Raw genomic sequence first — 14645 nt, 5'->3', positions numbered from 1 at the left:
TGACAAATCAGTTTGAGTTTCCTAACCCAAATTTTGAGTGACCAAACAGGCCTCATCATCAGTTTCAAAGTTGTAAAATGTTATAAAAAAAAATATTTGAATACAGATCATGTTACATAATACTAAATAATATCATTTAAGAATAAAAATATTGGAAGAAACCAATGAGAGCACTGAAACATGTCATTGTTTTCCAGGAAGAGAGCATGAAGCATCATGTGAACATGCCCCAAAGGCAATGAGAATGTGCAAAGTCAATGTCTTTTTTTTTTTTTGGAAGAAAAAGTCAATGTTCTTTTGCTACATGGAAAATAAAATATATCAGCACCACCATATATTACTTCATTGAACCTGCTACTACTACTACTTCCTTTACCTTCACTGCAAACTATAATCCACTTTGCTTTGTTTTATTTCTTATAATCGTGAGATCATCATGGCTGCAAGATTTGTGGGGGAAGCTTTTCTCAACTCTGCACTTGGTACTATTTATGAGATGCTGATTTCACCTTTACTTGTCAACCTCATCCAGAGAAAGAAGCTTAACCGGAAGCTGATTGAGAAGTTGGAGACAGTTCTGAAAGCTGCTCATGCTGCAATCAATGACGCTGAGCGGAGGCAGATTGAAGAGGAAGCAGTGAAGGACTGGCTGGACAGGCTGAAGAATGCTGTGTACGATGCTGAAGATGCACTTGATGAAATAACCACCAAAGCTGCCACTCAAAAGGATCCAGGTAACTCCCTGTCTCGCTATGTCAATTTGCATGATGATGGTGAGGTAGTAACCAAGATAGAAGATATCATTGCTGCTTTAGAGTCAATTGTAAAAGAGAAAGATAGTCTTGGCTTGAAAGAGATACCAGTGGAGGACATGTCATGGAGAATCCCATCAACATCTCTAATTGATGCGCGTGAAATATATGGCAGGGACCAAGATAGGGAGGTCATAGTAAAATTGTTGCTAGATGATACTAATGATGGTGAAATATTCGTGATTCCTATCGTCGGTATGGGTGGAATAGGAAAAACTACTTTGGCTCAGATGGTTTACAATGATGACCAAGTGCAACAAAAATTTAATATTAAGGCATGGGTTTCTGATGGGAAAGAAGAATTTGACGTGCTTAAAGTGACAAAGACTGTGTTGGAGAAAGCATCTTCTTGTTCTTGTAACTCTAATGAGTTAAACATAATTCAGGAGAGTTTGAAGGAAATCCTAGCAGGGAAGAAGTTATTGGTTGTTTTGGACGACATGTGGAGTAACAATTATGATGCTTGGATAAGTTTTCTAAAGCCTTTTAAATCTAGTAATGAGGGCGTTAAGATTCTTGTAACAACCCGTCTTGATTCGACTGCTGATATGGTGAAAACTATTCCAACTTACAATCTGAGTTTGTTGGGTGATGAACACTGCTGGTCAGTGTTTGCAGATCATGCATGTCTTAATTCTGTTGAATCCCATAGCCGTTCTGCTTTAGAAGTAGTCGGTCGAAGAATTGTCAAAAAGTGTAATGGGTTAGCTTTGGCTGCTCAAACACTTGGAGGTTTATTAAGAGCAAAAAAAGAAGTAGAGGATTGGGAGTTTATATTGAAGAGTGAAATTTGGGAACTTCCAGAAAAAAATAGTGGGATTCTTCCAGCATTAAGAATCAGTTATCACTACCTCCCTTCGTACTTAAAACGTTGCTTTGTTTATTGTTCTTTATACCCAAAAGACCATGAATTCAAAAGAGATGAATTGGTGTTACTATGGATGGCAGAAGGTCTTTTGCAACAACCAAAGAGTGGAAGTACTTTAGAAGAAGTTGGTTATAAATATTTTAATGATTTAGTTTCTAGATCATTTTTCCAACATTCTAACAATTTCAGAAATTCATTTGTAATGCACGACCTCATGCATGATTTAGCAATATTGTATGGTGGAAAGTTCTTTTCTAGAACCTTTGAACTCGAAAATGCAGACAAGCATGATGATAATCCTCGTCATTTTTCATATAATCTTGGCATCAATAATTCATTCTCAAAGATCTTGGAAGCATGTGATAGTTTAAAACATGCAAGGACATTGTTGGAAATCAATCTTAATACATGGCATGATTCCTCAAAGGAAATTGGTTCTTGCAATCCTTGTTGCTTACTTGCACAGTTGAAGCATGTAAGGGTTTTGTCATTTAATTTTTTTCCTCTTCAGCATGATTCAGTGCTCAATTCAATAGGTGATTTGATTCATTTGCGTTACTTGGATATCTCCGGTGCACCTATCATGACATTGCCTGAATCAATGAGTAACTTGTATAATTTACAAACATTGAAGTTGAGTAAATGTAGAAGACTAGAAAAGCTTCCAACCAACATGCAGGATCTTGTAAATTTGCGTCACTTGGATCTCTCTGATATGCCTATTGTGGTATTGCCCGAATCATTGAGCAACTTGTATCATTTACAAACATTGAAGTTGAGCAGATGTAGAGGACTAAAGAAGCTTCCAGACAAGATGCAAGATCTTGTAAATTTGCGCCATCTCCATATTGAAGATACTAATTTAGAAGAGATGCCAGAAGGGGTAAGCAAATTAAAAAAATTGCAATTTTTAAGTAATTATATGGTGGGAAAGCTTGAAGAGAATGGAGTTGGGGAATTGGGAGAATTAGCACATCTTCATGGGTCATTGTGTATTGAGAGATTAGAGAATGTTAATAATAGTGGTGAAGCATTGAATGCAAGGATGGATGAAAAAATACACCTGAATGCTTTATATTTGACCTGGTCATCATTTCAAGAAAGTGATATTGTTGATTCCCAAATCGAAAAAGATGTGCTTGACAAATTACATGCTCACAAAGAGTTGAAAGAGCTAAGAATCAGTGGTTACAGGGGTGCGGTATTTCCAGATTGGATAGGACACTCTTCATACCACAACATGGCTGAATTGGAGCTGAAGGGATGTAGGAATTGTTTGGTGCTTCCTTCACTTGGACAGCTACCCTGTCTTATGCAATTGAGGCTTTCAGGATTTGACATGGTGAAGATTATTGGTGCTGAATTCTATAAGGCTGATGGAACGGATCATCATCAGGAGACACCCTTCCGATCTCTCAAATCTTTGTCAATTTTTGATATGTCTTGCTGGGAGGAATGGGTGTCATTTGAATGTGATGATGATGCACCATTTCCTCAACTTGAGCAACTTTCCATATGGGACTGTCCTAAATTAAGAGGAGATATGCCAACTTCCCTTCCATCTTTGAAAACACTTTATATTTCAGGATGCAAGCAGCTTGGTTGTTATCTCCCAAGAGCTCCCATGCACCAATTAAAAATATATGGTACACAAGAAGCAAGAATGCAGGACCTACCACTTTCGATGTTGGAGCAACTATCCGTTGATGGAAAGCAGCAGGTGGAATATATCTTTGATGCCATGACCCATACCCAACCAACCTCTCTCACAAAGTTATACATATCAAACTGCTCATCAGCCATATCATTTCCAGGGGATTCTTTGCCCCCTTCATTGCAAGAGCTTTACATCACACGTTGCAAGAATGTAGAATTTCCAATGCAGCACCTACAACATCACTGGCTACAGAGATTAGAAATAGACAACAGCTGTGATTCACTTACATCCTTCGCATTGTCAGCGTTCCCAAATCTCAAGTATCTCACAATTGCAAGACATGAAAATTTGACATCTTTGGAGGAGCTGTCACAGTCACAGTCCCTCCGACAATTATGGGTTGAAGAATGTCCTAAGTTGGAGATCATAAGGTTGCCTGCCCCTTTAAGGGAACTTAGAATCAATAGATGTCCGTTGTTGGGTGAAGGCATAAAGAGGAAGGACCCCCACATTTGGCCAGCCATTTCCCACATCCCCCACATCCAAGTTGATTGGATTCGGATTCACAATGATTCAACATCTTAAAACAGGTAACTGCACCAACATCATATTCATTCTTTCATATATTATATTCTTATGATAGTTTTATTCTCATATTTTAATACTGAGTTTCTTCAACCCATTTTTTTTATGCAATAAAGTCATGCTGTTTGTTTATCAAATCTACTCTACACTGTCCAAATCATGTGTCTAATTTAGTTGTCATGATATCAAAATGGAACTCTGAGATACACCTTTTGAGCAAGTTTTCACTTTTCACTTTTGAGTAGCATTATATGGCTGCTAGTGCATCATAAGTTCATAACACATAATTCAATTAGCCCATCTTCTATGGTGGAGCTATCATACTGCTACTTCCACTTTTTAAGCTTCTTGTCATCATTGGACAATTGCACAACCAAACAATAAAACATTTAGTCTCTTTTTTTTGCAGGAAGCATGTCAGCATAAGGAGTTTGGTTGATATTCTCTGCAGTTGACAGTTATAATTTTGTGAATAACTTTGTGATTTTAGGACAAAATGGTATGTCAATTGTAAGAAAGAAACATTTATGCCCCCAACTACAAATTCCTATATTTGATTTGCTCCAAGCCTCCAATACATTCCTAAATCCTAATCACTTTCCTAATTTTGTTGCGGTAACAGCTTTTTGAGCTGCCATCACCACCCCCCTCTTGTTCTTTGCTTATCCATATCCTCCGGTGCCAATTCAAAGCTGAGTTTCATGCTGCTTTCACCGGTCTTGCATTGAGAATTGTAAGCAACTTTTCACCCTTTCATTGCATCCATATTTGTTTCATTTTTCTTCCTCCATAATGTGGAAAACTTAAACGTTTACTCTATTTCTTCTTAGTGTGGACATACATAAAATGGAAGAAATATATTCTAGGAATACAAAATATTCATTTCAGTCACAGAATGATGTCTTGGGGTGCTTAATTAATGTCATACTTTATCAAGGTAAAGTTACTCATTATTTCATTGCATGTAGCTATTTCCTAAGATTAATTTTATTGGAAATGTTACCTCTGAATTTTGTTCGGTCTTGGATAATAAATACAGAGCTTTTCAAATGCCTTAGACAAATCAAATGAAAAATCCTACAAAGCCTTTATGTTGAGCAAGCTAGTACCTGTAGTAGGCAACATTTGCGAATCGAATCTTGGACTAGATGAAGATTCTTCCAATGTTATTATGGATGAGGTAGATGTAATTGTAAATTCTGCAGCTAATACAACATTTGATGAAAGGTTAGTGCAATAATTTCACAACAAGAAGTTCCAACCAATTTTAATATTGAGTTATTCATTGTAATAATTCAACTAGTATGATCAGATATGATACTGCTATCAACATAAACACCAAAGGACCGTGTCGCCTTATGAGCATTGCGAAAAAATGCAAGAAGCTTAAGCTCTTTCTGCATGTTTCAACAGGTAAAAAGATAATAAGGGCTAGAAAAACTAGTAATCATCATTTGCTAATTTTTATTACATTATTAACCAAAGAAAACTTGCTTCCATTATGCAGCTTATGTCAATGGACAAAGACAAGGAAGAATTATGGAAAGACCATTTAGCATTGGAGACTGCATAGCTAGAGAAAAATCCATATCTGAAATTCCACAAAGTTTTCTTCCAGCATTGGACATCGAAGGCGAAATAAACATGGTTTCGAATTACAATGGGAACATTGAAGACAACTTACTAGCTCAAAAGATGAGGGAGATGGGTCTAGAAAGGTATGCAGAGTCCTTTAGTTTTCTGTGTTCTCTTCATTGTTAACCAAAATAAAAAAAGTAAAAAATACTACTTTGTCACAAAATTCTTGACCATTTTTGGAATTTTGTCTAAATTTTTGTTATTTTGTTTTCTTAACAGGGCTAGAAGATATGGGTGGCAAGATACTTATGTGTTCACAAAAGCTATGGGAGAAATGATGATTGATAAATTGAGGGAAGATATTCCAGTTGTTGTAATTCGTCCAAGTGTTATAGAAAGCACTTTTAAAGAACCATTTCCTGGATGGATGGAAGGAAATAGGTATGTCAAATAATGGTAGGGCGAATATTTTCATATTTTCAAGAACAACCATGCTACGTATACACCAAATACATAGTGGCTGATTTTTAGTGTGCACATAGCATTTTTGTTTCACGAATGTGAAAATATTTCTGTCACTTTAAAAATATTTTCAAGTGTGTTACATTTCTGAGAACAATTTTTACCTAGCATTCCACAAACATAGTCTCAGCTATATCAAATTGTTACATTCTACCTACCAAAGGCTCTAGAAGATATATGCCTAAGAAATCTATTCCCAGAAATAAGAAGGAAAAAGAAGCAATTCATCTACCATGCACCTTTGACTAACCTAATAATAGCAATGACATTTGCATGATAGAACTAACAATTTTTTTGTCAACTTTTTAGGATGATGGATCCAATAGTTCTATGCTATGGGAAAGGACAGCTAACAGGTTTCTTGGTAGATCCAAATGGGGTACTTGATGTGGTAAGTGAAACTAATATAATTGCATTATTTAATAGAATTCTTTACTTGGAAAGGAAAACACAAAAAATTTAATTCATAAACTATATGTTTTCTAATAACTGTTAAACTAACAATGACTAATATGCTTTCATAGGTTCCATCTGACATGGTTGTTAATGCAACCTTGGCAGCAATGGCAAGACATGGAATGGATCAAAAGCGAGATATCAGTGTGTATCAAATTGCTTCATCTGTAGTGAACCCTTTGGTGTTCCAAGACCTTGCAAGATTGCTCTATGAACATTATAGCTCCTCTCCATGCATTGACTCAAAGGGTAGGCCAATTCAAGTTCCATTGATGAAGTTGTTTAGCTCCACAGAGGAATTCTCTGGCCACTTATGGAGAGATGCTATTCAGAAGAGTGGACTCACAGCTATGGCCTCATCAAAGGGGAAGATGTCTCAGAAACTTGAAAATATTTGTAGAAAATCAGTGGAGCAAGCAAAGTACTTAGCCAATATTTATGAACCATACACATTTTATGGTGGAAGGTTAGATTCTAATTTAAACAACTTTATTAGATGTTATCCCATACTTAATGTTAGAAAATTAAATCAAGAGGTATGCAAGTAACAAAAGTTTAGAAAAGTCAAAGGCAAAATTCAATTTGAATTCAAAGTGGTTACAAGTTCATGGTTCATCACCAAGATTCTACAAACTTCTTGTGCAATCTATCAACTTGCATAGATTAGAATTTTCATGAAGCATGGTTAAAGAATTGAAGAAGCAAAGTTTGAGTTGAATACAATAAATCATCAATTGGCTAGATATTGCTAGAAGCTAATGTTGGAAGCTTGAAGATTTTTGAAGAACATTCAAGAGAGTAGTATAACTACAACATTCTACAACATTGAAGAATTCAAAATCAAATTGAATTGAAATTAGAAGATTATAGAAGCTACATAAATGCAAGTTGAAAGAAGATTCATGAAGCCAAGTCATAAAATGGTAGTCATTACAAAATTGATTTGTGATTCATAAATTATTATTTTAGTAGGAAGCATTGCCTATATAAAGGCACATATGCCTTGTGTATTGTATGTGTGTTCATAATGAAATGGGTATGTTTGTGAAAATTCTCTCCCTTGTTTTATGAGTGTTAGTGAGTTTGAGAGATGAAAAATATGATAGCGTCGTTTATATGAGTGAGTGATCCTAGGGCCAATATAGTGTGGGTATTATACTTACACTTGGTATCAGAGCTGGTTAATCCAGCGCCTGGTGTCTGAGAGTTTGTGAGGTGTGGGAGAGTTCTCACATAGTTGTTTATTCATAGAGTCAGTATGGCAAACACTTTCAATATTGTGTGGTCCGGTCCCAAATTAGATGGGAAACTCGATTATAGTTATTGGGAGACTTTGATGTCTACCCATTTGAAGGCCCAGAACCTGTGGAATTTCATTGAACCAGGTTTGCAAGAAGGAGCAGATGCTGCCCAACAGAGGAGAGATCAATTGGCGCTATCTCAAATTCATCAAGGAGTAGATTATACGGTATTTGGCAAAATAGCAAATGCCAAAAGTGCAAAGGAAGCATGGAACACGTTGAAGCTGTCATACAAAGGCGTAGATAAAGCTCAAAAAGCAAAGCTACAGTCTTTGAGAAGAGAATATGAAAGGTACGAGATGTCGAGCTCAGAAACCGTTGAGCAATATTTTACTCGTGTTACAGATCTTGTCAATAAGATGAGAGTCTATGGAGAAGATATGCCCGATAGCAAAGTGGTGGAGAAAATTCTTTGCACCATGCCGATGAAGTATGACCATGTGGTGACTACGATACTAGAGTCACACGATATGGACACCATGATGATTGCAGAGTTGCAAGGAACCATGGAAAGCCACATCAGTAGAATACTAGAGAAGTCTGAAAAATCAACCGAGGAAGCCCTGAAAAGTCGAGTGAATTTCAACAACGTTGCAGAATCAAACCGTACACAAGAAGGACGAGGTCATGGTTTTAATTTTCAAAGTAGAGGTAGAGGAAGTTTCAGAGGTAGAGGTCGTGCCAATTACAACCAAGGAAGTTACAATAATTTTACACCACCTAATCAAGGAAGAGGTGGAACGAATTTCAGGCCTGTCAACCGAGGAAGAGGTCGAGGAAATTTTCATCAAGAAAGAACCAATTTCAACTGCTTTCATTGTGGAAAGTATGGACACAAAGCAGCAGATTGCAGATTCAAAATGGTGAATAACAATCAAGCACACGTTGCAGAAAATCAGCATCAAAATACTAATGATAATCCGGGTACTCAGACTTTATTTTTTACAAGTAATTCATGTGCTGAAGATGAAAATATGGTACTTGGATAATGCTTGCAGTAATCATGTCTGGTAGAAAGGAGTTATTTTCTTCATTAGATGATTCAGTTAAACTATTATTGAAGTTTGGTAATAGTACAAAGATCCCTATTGAAGGAAAAGGGCACATACCAATTAAATTGAAGGATGGTTCTCTGAGTTATATTTCTGATGTTTTCTATGCTCCCGAACTTGATTACAATTTACTGAGTATGGGGCAATTATCTGAGAAGGGATATAAGATGATAACTTATCATGGATATTGCACTGTATTTGATAACAACGGAAGGTTCATAGATAAAGCAAAGATGACCTCAAACAGAATGTTTCCATTAAAAATTCAACATGTTAATCCCTCTTGCATGAGTTCTGTGATACTTGATGATAACTGGTTGTGGCATATGCGGTTTGGGCACTTTCATTTTTCTGGCCTAAACTACCTGTCAAGAAAAGGACTTGTTTCTGGTCTACCACGGATTCATATTCCCAATTGTATTTGTGAGATTTGTCAACTGGGAAAGAAGCACAGAGATCCATTCCCTACAGGAAAGTCTTGGAGAGCTAGAAGATTACTTGAAATTGTGCATTCAGATCTTTGTTCTGTAGAAGTTCCAAGTAATGGTGGTAGCAGGTACTTTATCACTTTTATTGATGATTTTAGTAGATATACATGGGTATACTTTCTGAAGCAAAAATCAGAAGCATGTGATGTCTTTAAGACATTCAAGGCGTTTGTTGAAAAACAAAGTGGCTGTAAAATCAAAATTCTCAGAACAGACAGAGGAACAGAATATCTTGCATGTTCAGAATACTTTAAGCAACACGGAATTCAACACCAACTAACAACTAGATACACTCCTCAACAAAATGGAGTTGCTGAAAGAAAGAATAGAACCATCATGGATATGGTCAGATGCATGCTCAAGTCAAAACAAATGCCTAAAGAGTTTTGGGCAGAAGCAGTCGCAACAGCAGTTCATATTTTAAACAGGTGTCCAACAAAAAGTGTTCGTGATAAAACTCCAAAGGAAGCTTGGAGTGGAAAGCGGCCTTCCATTCATCATTTCAGAGTCTTTGGGTGTATTGCTTATGCCCACGTACCAGATCAATTAAGGAAGAAGTTAGATGACAAAGGCGAGAAGTGTATCTTTATTGGTTATAGCACAGACTCAAAAGCATACAAGTTGTACAATCCAGTATCAAAGAAAGTGATCATCAGCAGAGACGTGACGTTCGACGAGAAAGACATATGGGACTGGGACAGAAAGACAGAAAAACATCCGATTGTAATTTCAAATACATGTGATGATGAAGAAGAAAGACAACCAGATGCAACCGAACAACCTGAATCATCTAGAAGACCTCAAAGAGAGCGGAGACTACCTGCTAGATTAGCAGATTATGAAGTTGGCAATGACAACGATCCGTCCGATGAAGAAATCATAAATTTTGCTCTATTTTCAGATTGTGAGCCGTTGAACTTTGAAGAAGCATTTTTAGACAACAATTGGAAGAAAGCAATGGATGAGGAGATTCATGCCATTGAGAAGAATGACACATGGGAGCTGACAGATTTACCAACAGATAAGAAGCCGATTGGAGTAAAGTGGGTTTACAAGACTAAGTACAAACCCAATGGTGAAGTTGATCATTTCAAAGCAAGATTAGTTGCAAAGGGATACAAACAAAAACCAGGTATCGACTACTTTGAAGTATTTGCTCCTGTTGCTAGATTAGACACTATTCGTATGATTATTTCACTCTCGGCTCAAAATAAGTGGAAGATACATCAAATGGATGTTAAGTCTGCATTTCTAAATGGCACTTTAGAAGAAGAAGTGTATGTTGAGCAACCTGTAGGATATGAAATTCTTGGAAAAGAAGATAAAGTTTATAAATTGAAGAAAGCTTTGTACGGCTTAAAGCAAGCACCAAGAGCATGGTACAAGAAGATTGATTTTTATTTCATTGAGAATGGTTTTAGAAGATGTCCGTTTGAGCATACTCTTTATATCAAGTTCGTTGAACCTAGAGATATCTTGATCGTGTGTCTTTATGTTGATGATTTGATCTTTACTGGGAACAATTTGAAGATAATTACAGAATTCAGGGAGGCTATGATAAAGCACTTTGAAATGACGGATATGGGCTTGATGTCTTACTTTCTTGGCATTGAAGTGGTTCAAAAAGATGATGGAATTTTCATTTCTCAGAAGAAATATGCAAATGATATTTTGAAGAAATTTCAGATGGAGCATTCAAAGCCAGTTTCTACTCCAGTCGAAGAGAAGTTCAAGTTGCTGAGAGAAGATAAAGGAAGAACAGTGAATCCTACATATTACAAAAGCTTGATTGGAAGTCTAAGATACTTAACTGCGACTAGACCAGATATTGTATTTGGAGTTGGTTTGCTTAGCAGATTTATGGAGGAGCCTTGTACCAACCATTTACAAGCGGCAAAAAAAATTCTTCGATATATCAAAGGTACTTTAAATGATGGAATTTATTATGAGAATACTAATGAAGTAAACCTTGTTGGCTACACTGATAGTGATTGGGCCGGAGATATAGAAACAAGAAAAAGTACTTCAGGGTTTGTATTTCATCTTGGTTCTGGTGCAATTTCATGGTCATTAAAGAAACAACCAGTAGTAGCACTATCTACAGCAGAAGCAGAATATATAGCAGCAGCAAGTTGTGCAACACAAGCAGTTTGGCTAAGAAGAATTCTTGAGGAATTGAACGAGAAACAAAATACTCCAACAACAATATTTTGCGATAACAAGTCAGCTATTGCACTTTGCAAAAATCCAGTATTCCATGGAAGATCGAAGCATATTGATATTCGGATTCATAAAATCAGAGAGTTGGTGAATGAAAAAGAAGTTGTGATCGAGTACTGTCCAACTGAAGAACAAGTTGCAGATATATTTACAAAGCCATTGAAGACTGAATTATTTTACAAGTTGAAGAAGATGCTTGGAATGATAAACTCTACAAGCTTGATTTAAGGGAGGCAATGTTAGAAAATTAAATCAAGAGGTATGCAAGTAACAAAAGTTTAGAAAAGTCAAAGGCAAAATTCAATTTGAATTCAAAGTGGTTACAAGTTCATGGTTCATCACCAAGATTCTACAAACTTCTTGTGCAATCTATCAACTTGCATAGATTAGAATTTTCATGAAGCATGGTTAAAGAATTGAAAAAGCAAAGTTTGAGTTGAATACAATAAATCATCAATTGGCTAGATATTGCTAGAAGCTAATGTTGGAAGCTTGAAGATTTTTGAAGAACATTCAAGAGAGTAGTATAACTACAACATTCTACAACATTGAAGAATTCAAAATCAAATTGAATTGAAATTAGAAGATTATAGAAGCTACATAAATGCAAGTTGAAAGAAGATTCATGAAGCCAAGTCATAAAATGGTAGTCATTACAAAATTGATTTGTGATTCATAAATTATTATTTTAGTAGGAAGCATTGCCTATATAAAGGCACATATGCCTTGTGTATTGTATGTGTGTTCATAATGAAATGGGTATGTTTGTGAAAATTCTCTCCCTTGTTTTATGAGTGTTAGTGAGTTTGAGAGATGAAAAATATGATAGCGTCGTTTATATGAGTGAGTGATCCTAGGGCCAATATAGTGTGGGTATTATACTTACACTTAATAATTCAAGTTTAGAGGAAAAAATCAAAGTAATTAGTACTCTTTTCTAGACTAGATTAATGACATGAAACCAATTATTTCTTTGATGCAGGTTTGATAATAGTAACACAGAAAGATTAATGGAAATCATGTCTGAAGAAGAAAAAAGGGAATTTGGATTTGATGTAAAGGCAATAGATTGGAAAGATTATATCACCAATGTTCATATACCAGGTCTAAGGAGACATGTCATGAAGGGAAGGGGAATGGGTAGTTAGTGACTTACTTTGTGCTATGTAATCACCTGTCATATTCTCCAAAAAAACTTTTATGTATACACACTTTCCCTTGTTACCTTGAACACTATGAGACTTTGGCAACAACTTCAACTACAAGGGATTCTCCATTATCCCATGCTGTAATTTATTGGTATAATAATCATATCTCTGTAATCTATTACTAAATAGTGTTTAATCATGTTAAAACTTCCTTGACACGTGTTATCACTCAATTGTTTTCTTTATTCCACTTTATTTTTTTTAACAATATTAAAATGAAATAGAGTTTATAAATTGAGAAATGAATTTGAGTTTCCATACCTAAATGTTGATTGACCAATCTAAACAGGTACAAAAGTAAATTTAGAATCATGTTTCTTTCACAATGAAGCTTAGAAATAGGTACATGGGGTACATTTGATTTGAAAGTACATCACTTTTTTTCATGCAATAATTTAAGCAAGTAGGACAAAGACAATAATGCAGATTACTGTATAGCTAATAAAGTAATAAGAACCATTTACATTTGATTTTCTTAGTCAGTGGAGGAGGGGCCACATTAATTAAAACATCATAATTATCATTGATGTGCTTTTTCGACATTTCTGAATAAATTTGGATTCTATTTAGAAAAATAAAAGTATCTTTTTGAAATAAACATTAGAAAAAGTAAGAAATGTGTGAAAGAATGTCATGCCAACATTCTCCTATTTGCTGTTGGATGCAGTGTGGACCATACACTTTATGAAAGCACTCAAACATGTCACTGCTTTGGAGGAAGAAAGCAAGAAGCATCTTGTGAACTTGCCCGGAAGCCGGAAGAGCAATAAACATTTGAAGTCAATATAATTTGGATACAAAAACTTTTATCAGTACCACACCATATTCCTAATTACATGCTACTACTTACTTACCCTTTGTGAGAAATCTAAGTTGAGTGCAAACACAAACTACAAACCACTTCCTTGTTCCATACTTTCTTGATCTTGTGAACATGGCTGCAGAACTTGTTGGTGGCGCTTTTCTCTCTTCTTTCCTCAATGTTATTTTCGACAGGCTGTCCAATGATAAGTTTGTCAACTGGATCCGAGGAAAGAAGCTTGACTAGAATCTGCTTGGAAGGTTGGGGAATATTTTGAACGTGGTTGAAGCTGTGCTGAATGATTCTAACAGATCACTGACAATGCTGTCAAAAGGTGGCTCAAAAATCTTTAAGATGCTGTCTATGATGCTGATGACTTGTTGGATGAAGTATGCACCAAAGCTGTAAAATGGTACCAGTTTGATGCAGCAAGTTGTCAAAAGAAGAGAAGAGAAGTAAAAGCTAAAACTGATGATAAAGTTTCAGCAAATTAAAATTGAAGAGACAGTGAAGAAGGTTCGAAGAAGTGAGAGAAATTTGGATGATGAACAATCTCTGTATATTGAATGAATGAAGCATCATGATTTTACACTATAAATGTACACTTTATATATCTGTACAAAGGAAGGAGATAAATAACTAATTCTCAGCTAATTCTCTAACAAATTCTAACAAACTCATTAGCTGTACTAAGACTAGAAGCTTCCTAACAACTTTTGCATTTTATTTTAAATTCAATTTTATTTTCAGACTCTCACATATTATGTTACATCCCCCAGCAGTCGCAAGCTGGTATTACTTGGTTTGTGCAAATCAAGTAATCCCAACTTGGACAATAGACAGGAGAAGGGCCCTGGAGCAAGGGGCTTTGTAAATCAGCAGGTTGGTCAGCAGAGGCAATATGTCTCAAATTTGAAATACCTTCTTTATACTTGTTTTGGACAATATGACAATCAATCTCCACATGCTTGGTTTGCTCATGAAAGACTGGATTAGAAGCAATGTAGATAGCAAATTTGTTATCACAAAAAATATCAACTGGGAGAGGAGGATGGATGTCAAACTCCTTTAACAATTTCAGCAACCAAATGAGTTC

General features: G+C 35.8%; 1 protein-coding gene across 4 annotated transcripts; it reads left to right on the top strand.

The window, feature by feature from the left end:
- Positions 1–348: 348 nt before the first annotated feature.
- LOC130961462 (fatty acyl-CoA reductase 2, chloroplastic-like) lies at positions 349–12898 on the top strand. Of its 4 annotated transcripts, XM_057887370.1 has the most exons (10): positions 4334–4421; positions 4545–4655; positions 4753–4859; positions 4962–5149; positions 5235–5335; positions 5430–5640; positions 5780–5941; positions 6332–6413; positions 6547–6944; positions 12522–12898. In XM_057887370.1, the coding sequence occupies exons 3-10, from the start codon at positions 4842–4844 to the stop codon at positions 12685–12687; spliced, it is 1326 nt and encodes a 441-aa protein (XP_057743353.1). In that variant the 5' UTR covers positions 4334–4421; positions 4545–4655; positions 4753–4841; the 3' UTR covers positions 12688–12898. The 4 variants fall into 4 exon arrangements, 2 of the variants coding, with proteins under 2 accessions (XP_057743353.1, XP_057743354.1); XM_057887371.1 differs by lacking the exon at positions 4334–4421 and having other exon boundaries at positions 4444–4655; XR_009079559.1 differs by lacking the exons at positions 4962–5149; positions 5235–5335; positions 5430–5640; ... (2 more) ...; positions 6547–6944; positions 12522–12898 and adding an exon at positions 349–3927 and having other exon boundaries at positions 4332–4421; positions 4753–4841.
- Positions 12899–14645: the final 1747 nt, after the last annotated feature.

The sequence above is a fragment of the Arachis stenosperma genome, chromosome 2 (assembly GCF_014773155.1).
Source record: "Arachis stenosperma cultivar V10309 chromosome 2, arast.V10309.gnm1.PFL2, whole genome shotgun sequence".
Taxonomy (NCBI): Eukaryota; Viridiplantae; Streptophyta; class Magnoliopsida; order Fabales; family Fabaceae; genus Arachis; species Arachis stenosperma.
This window is presented reverse-complemented; position numbering and strand designations above follow the sequence as displayed.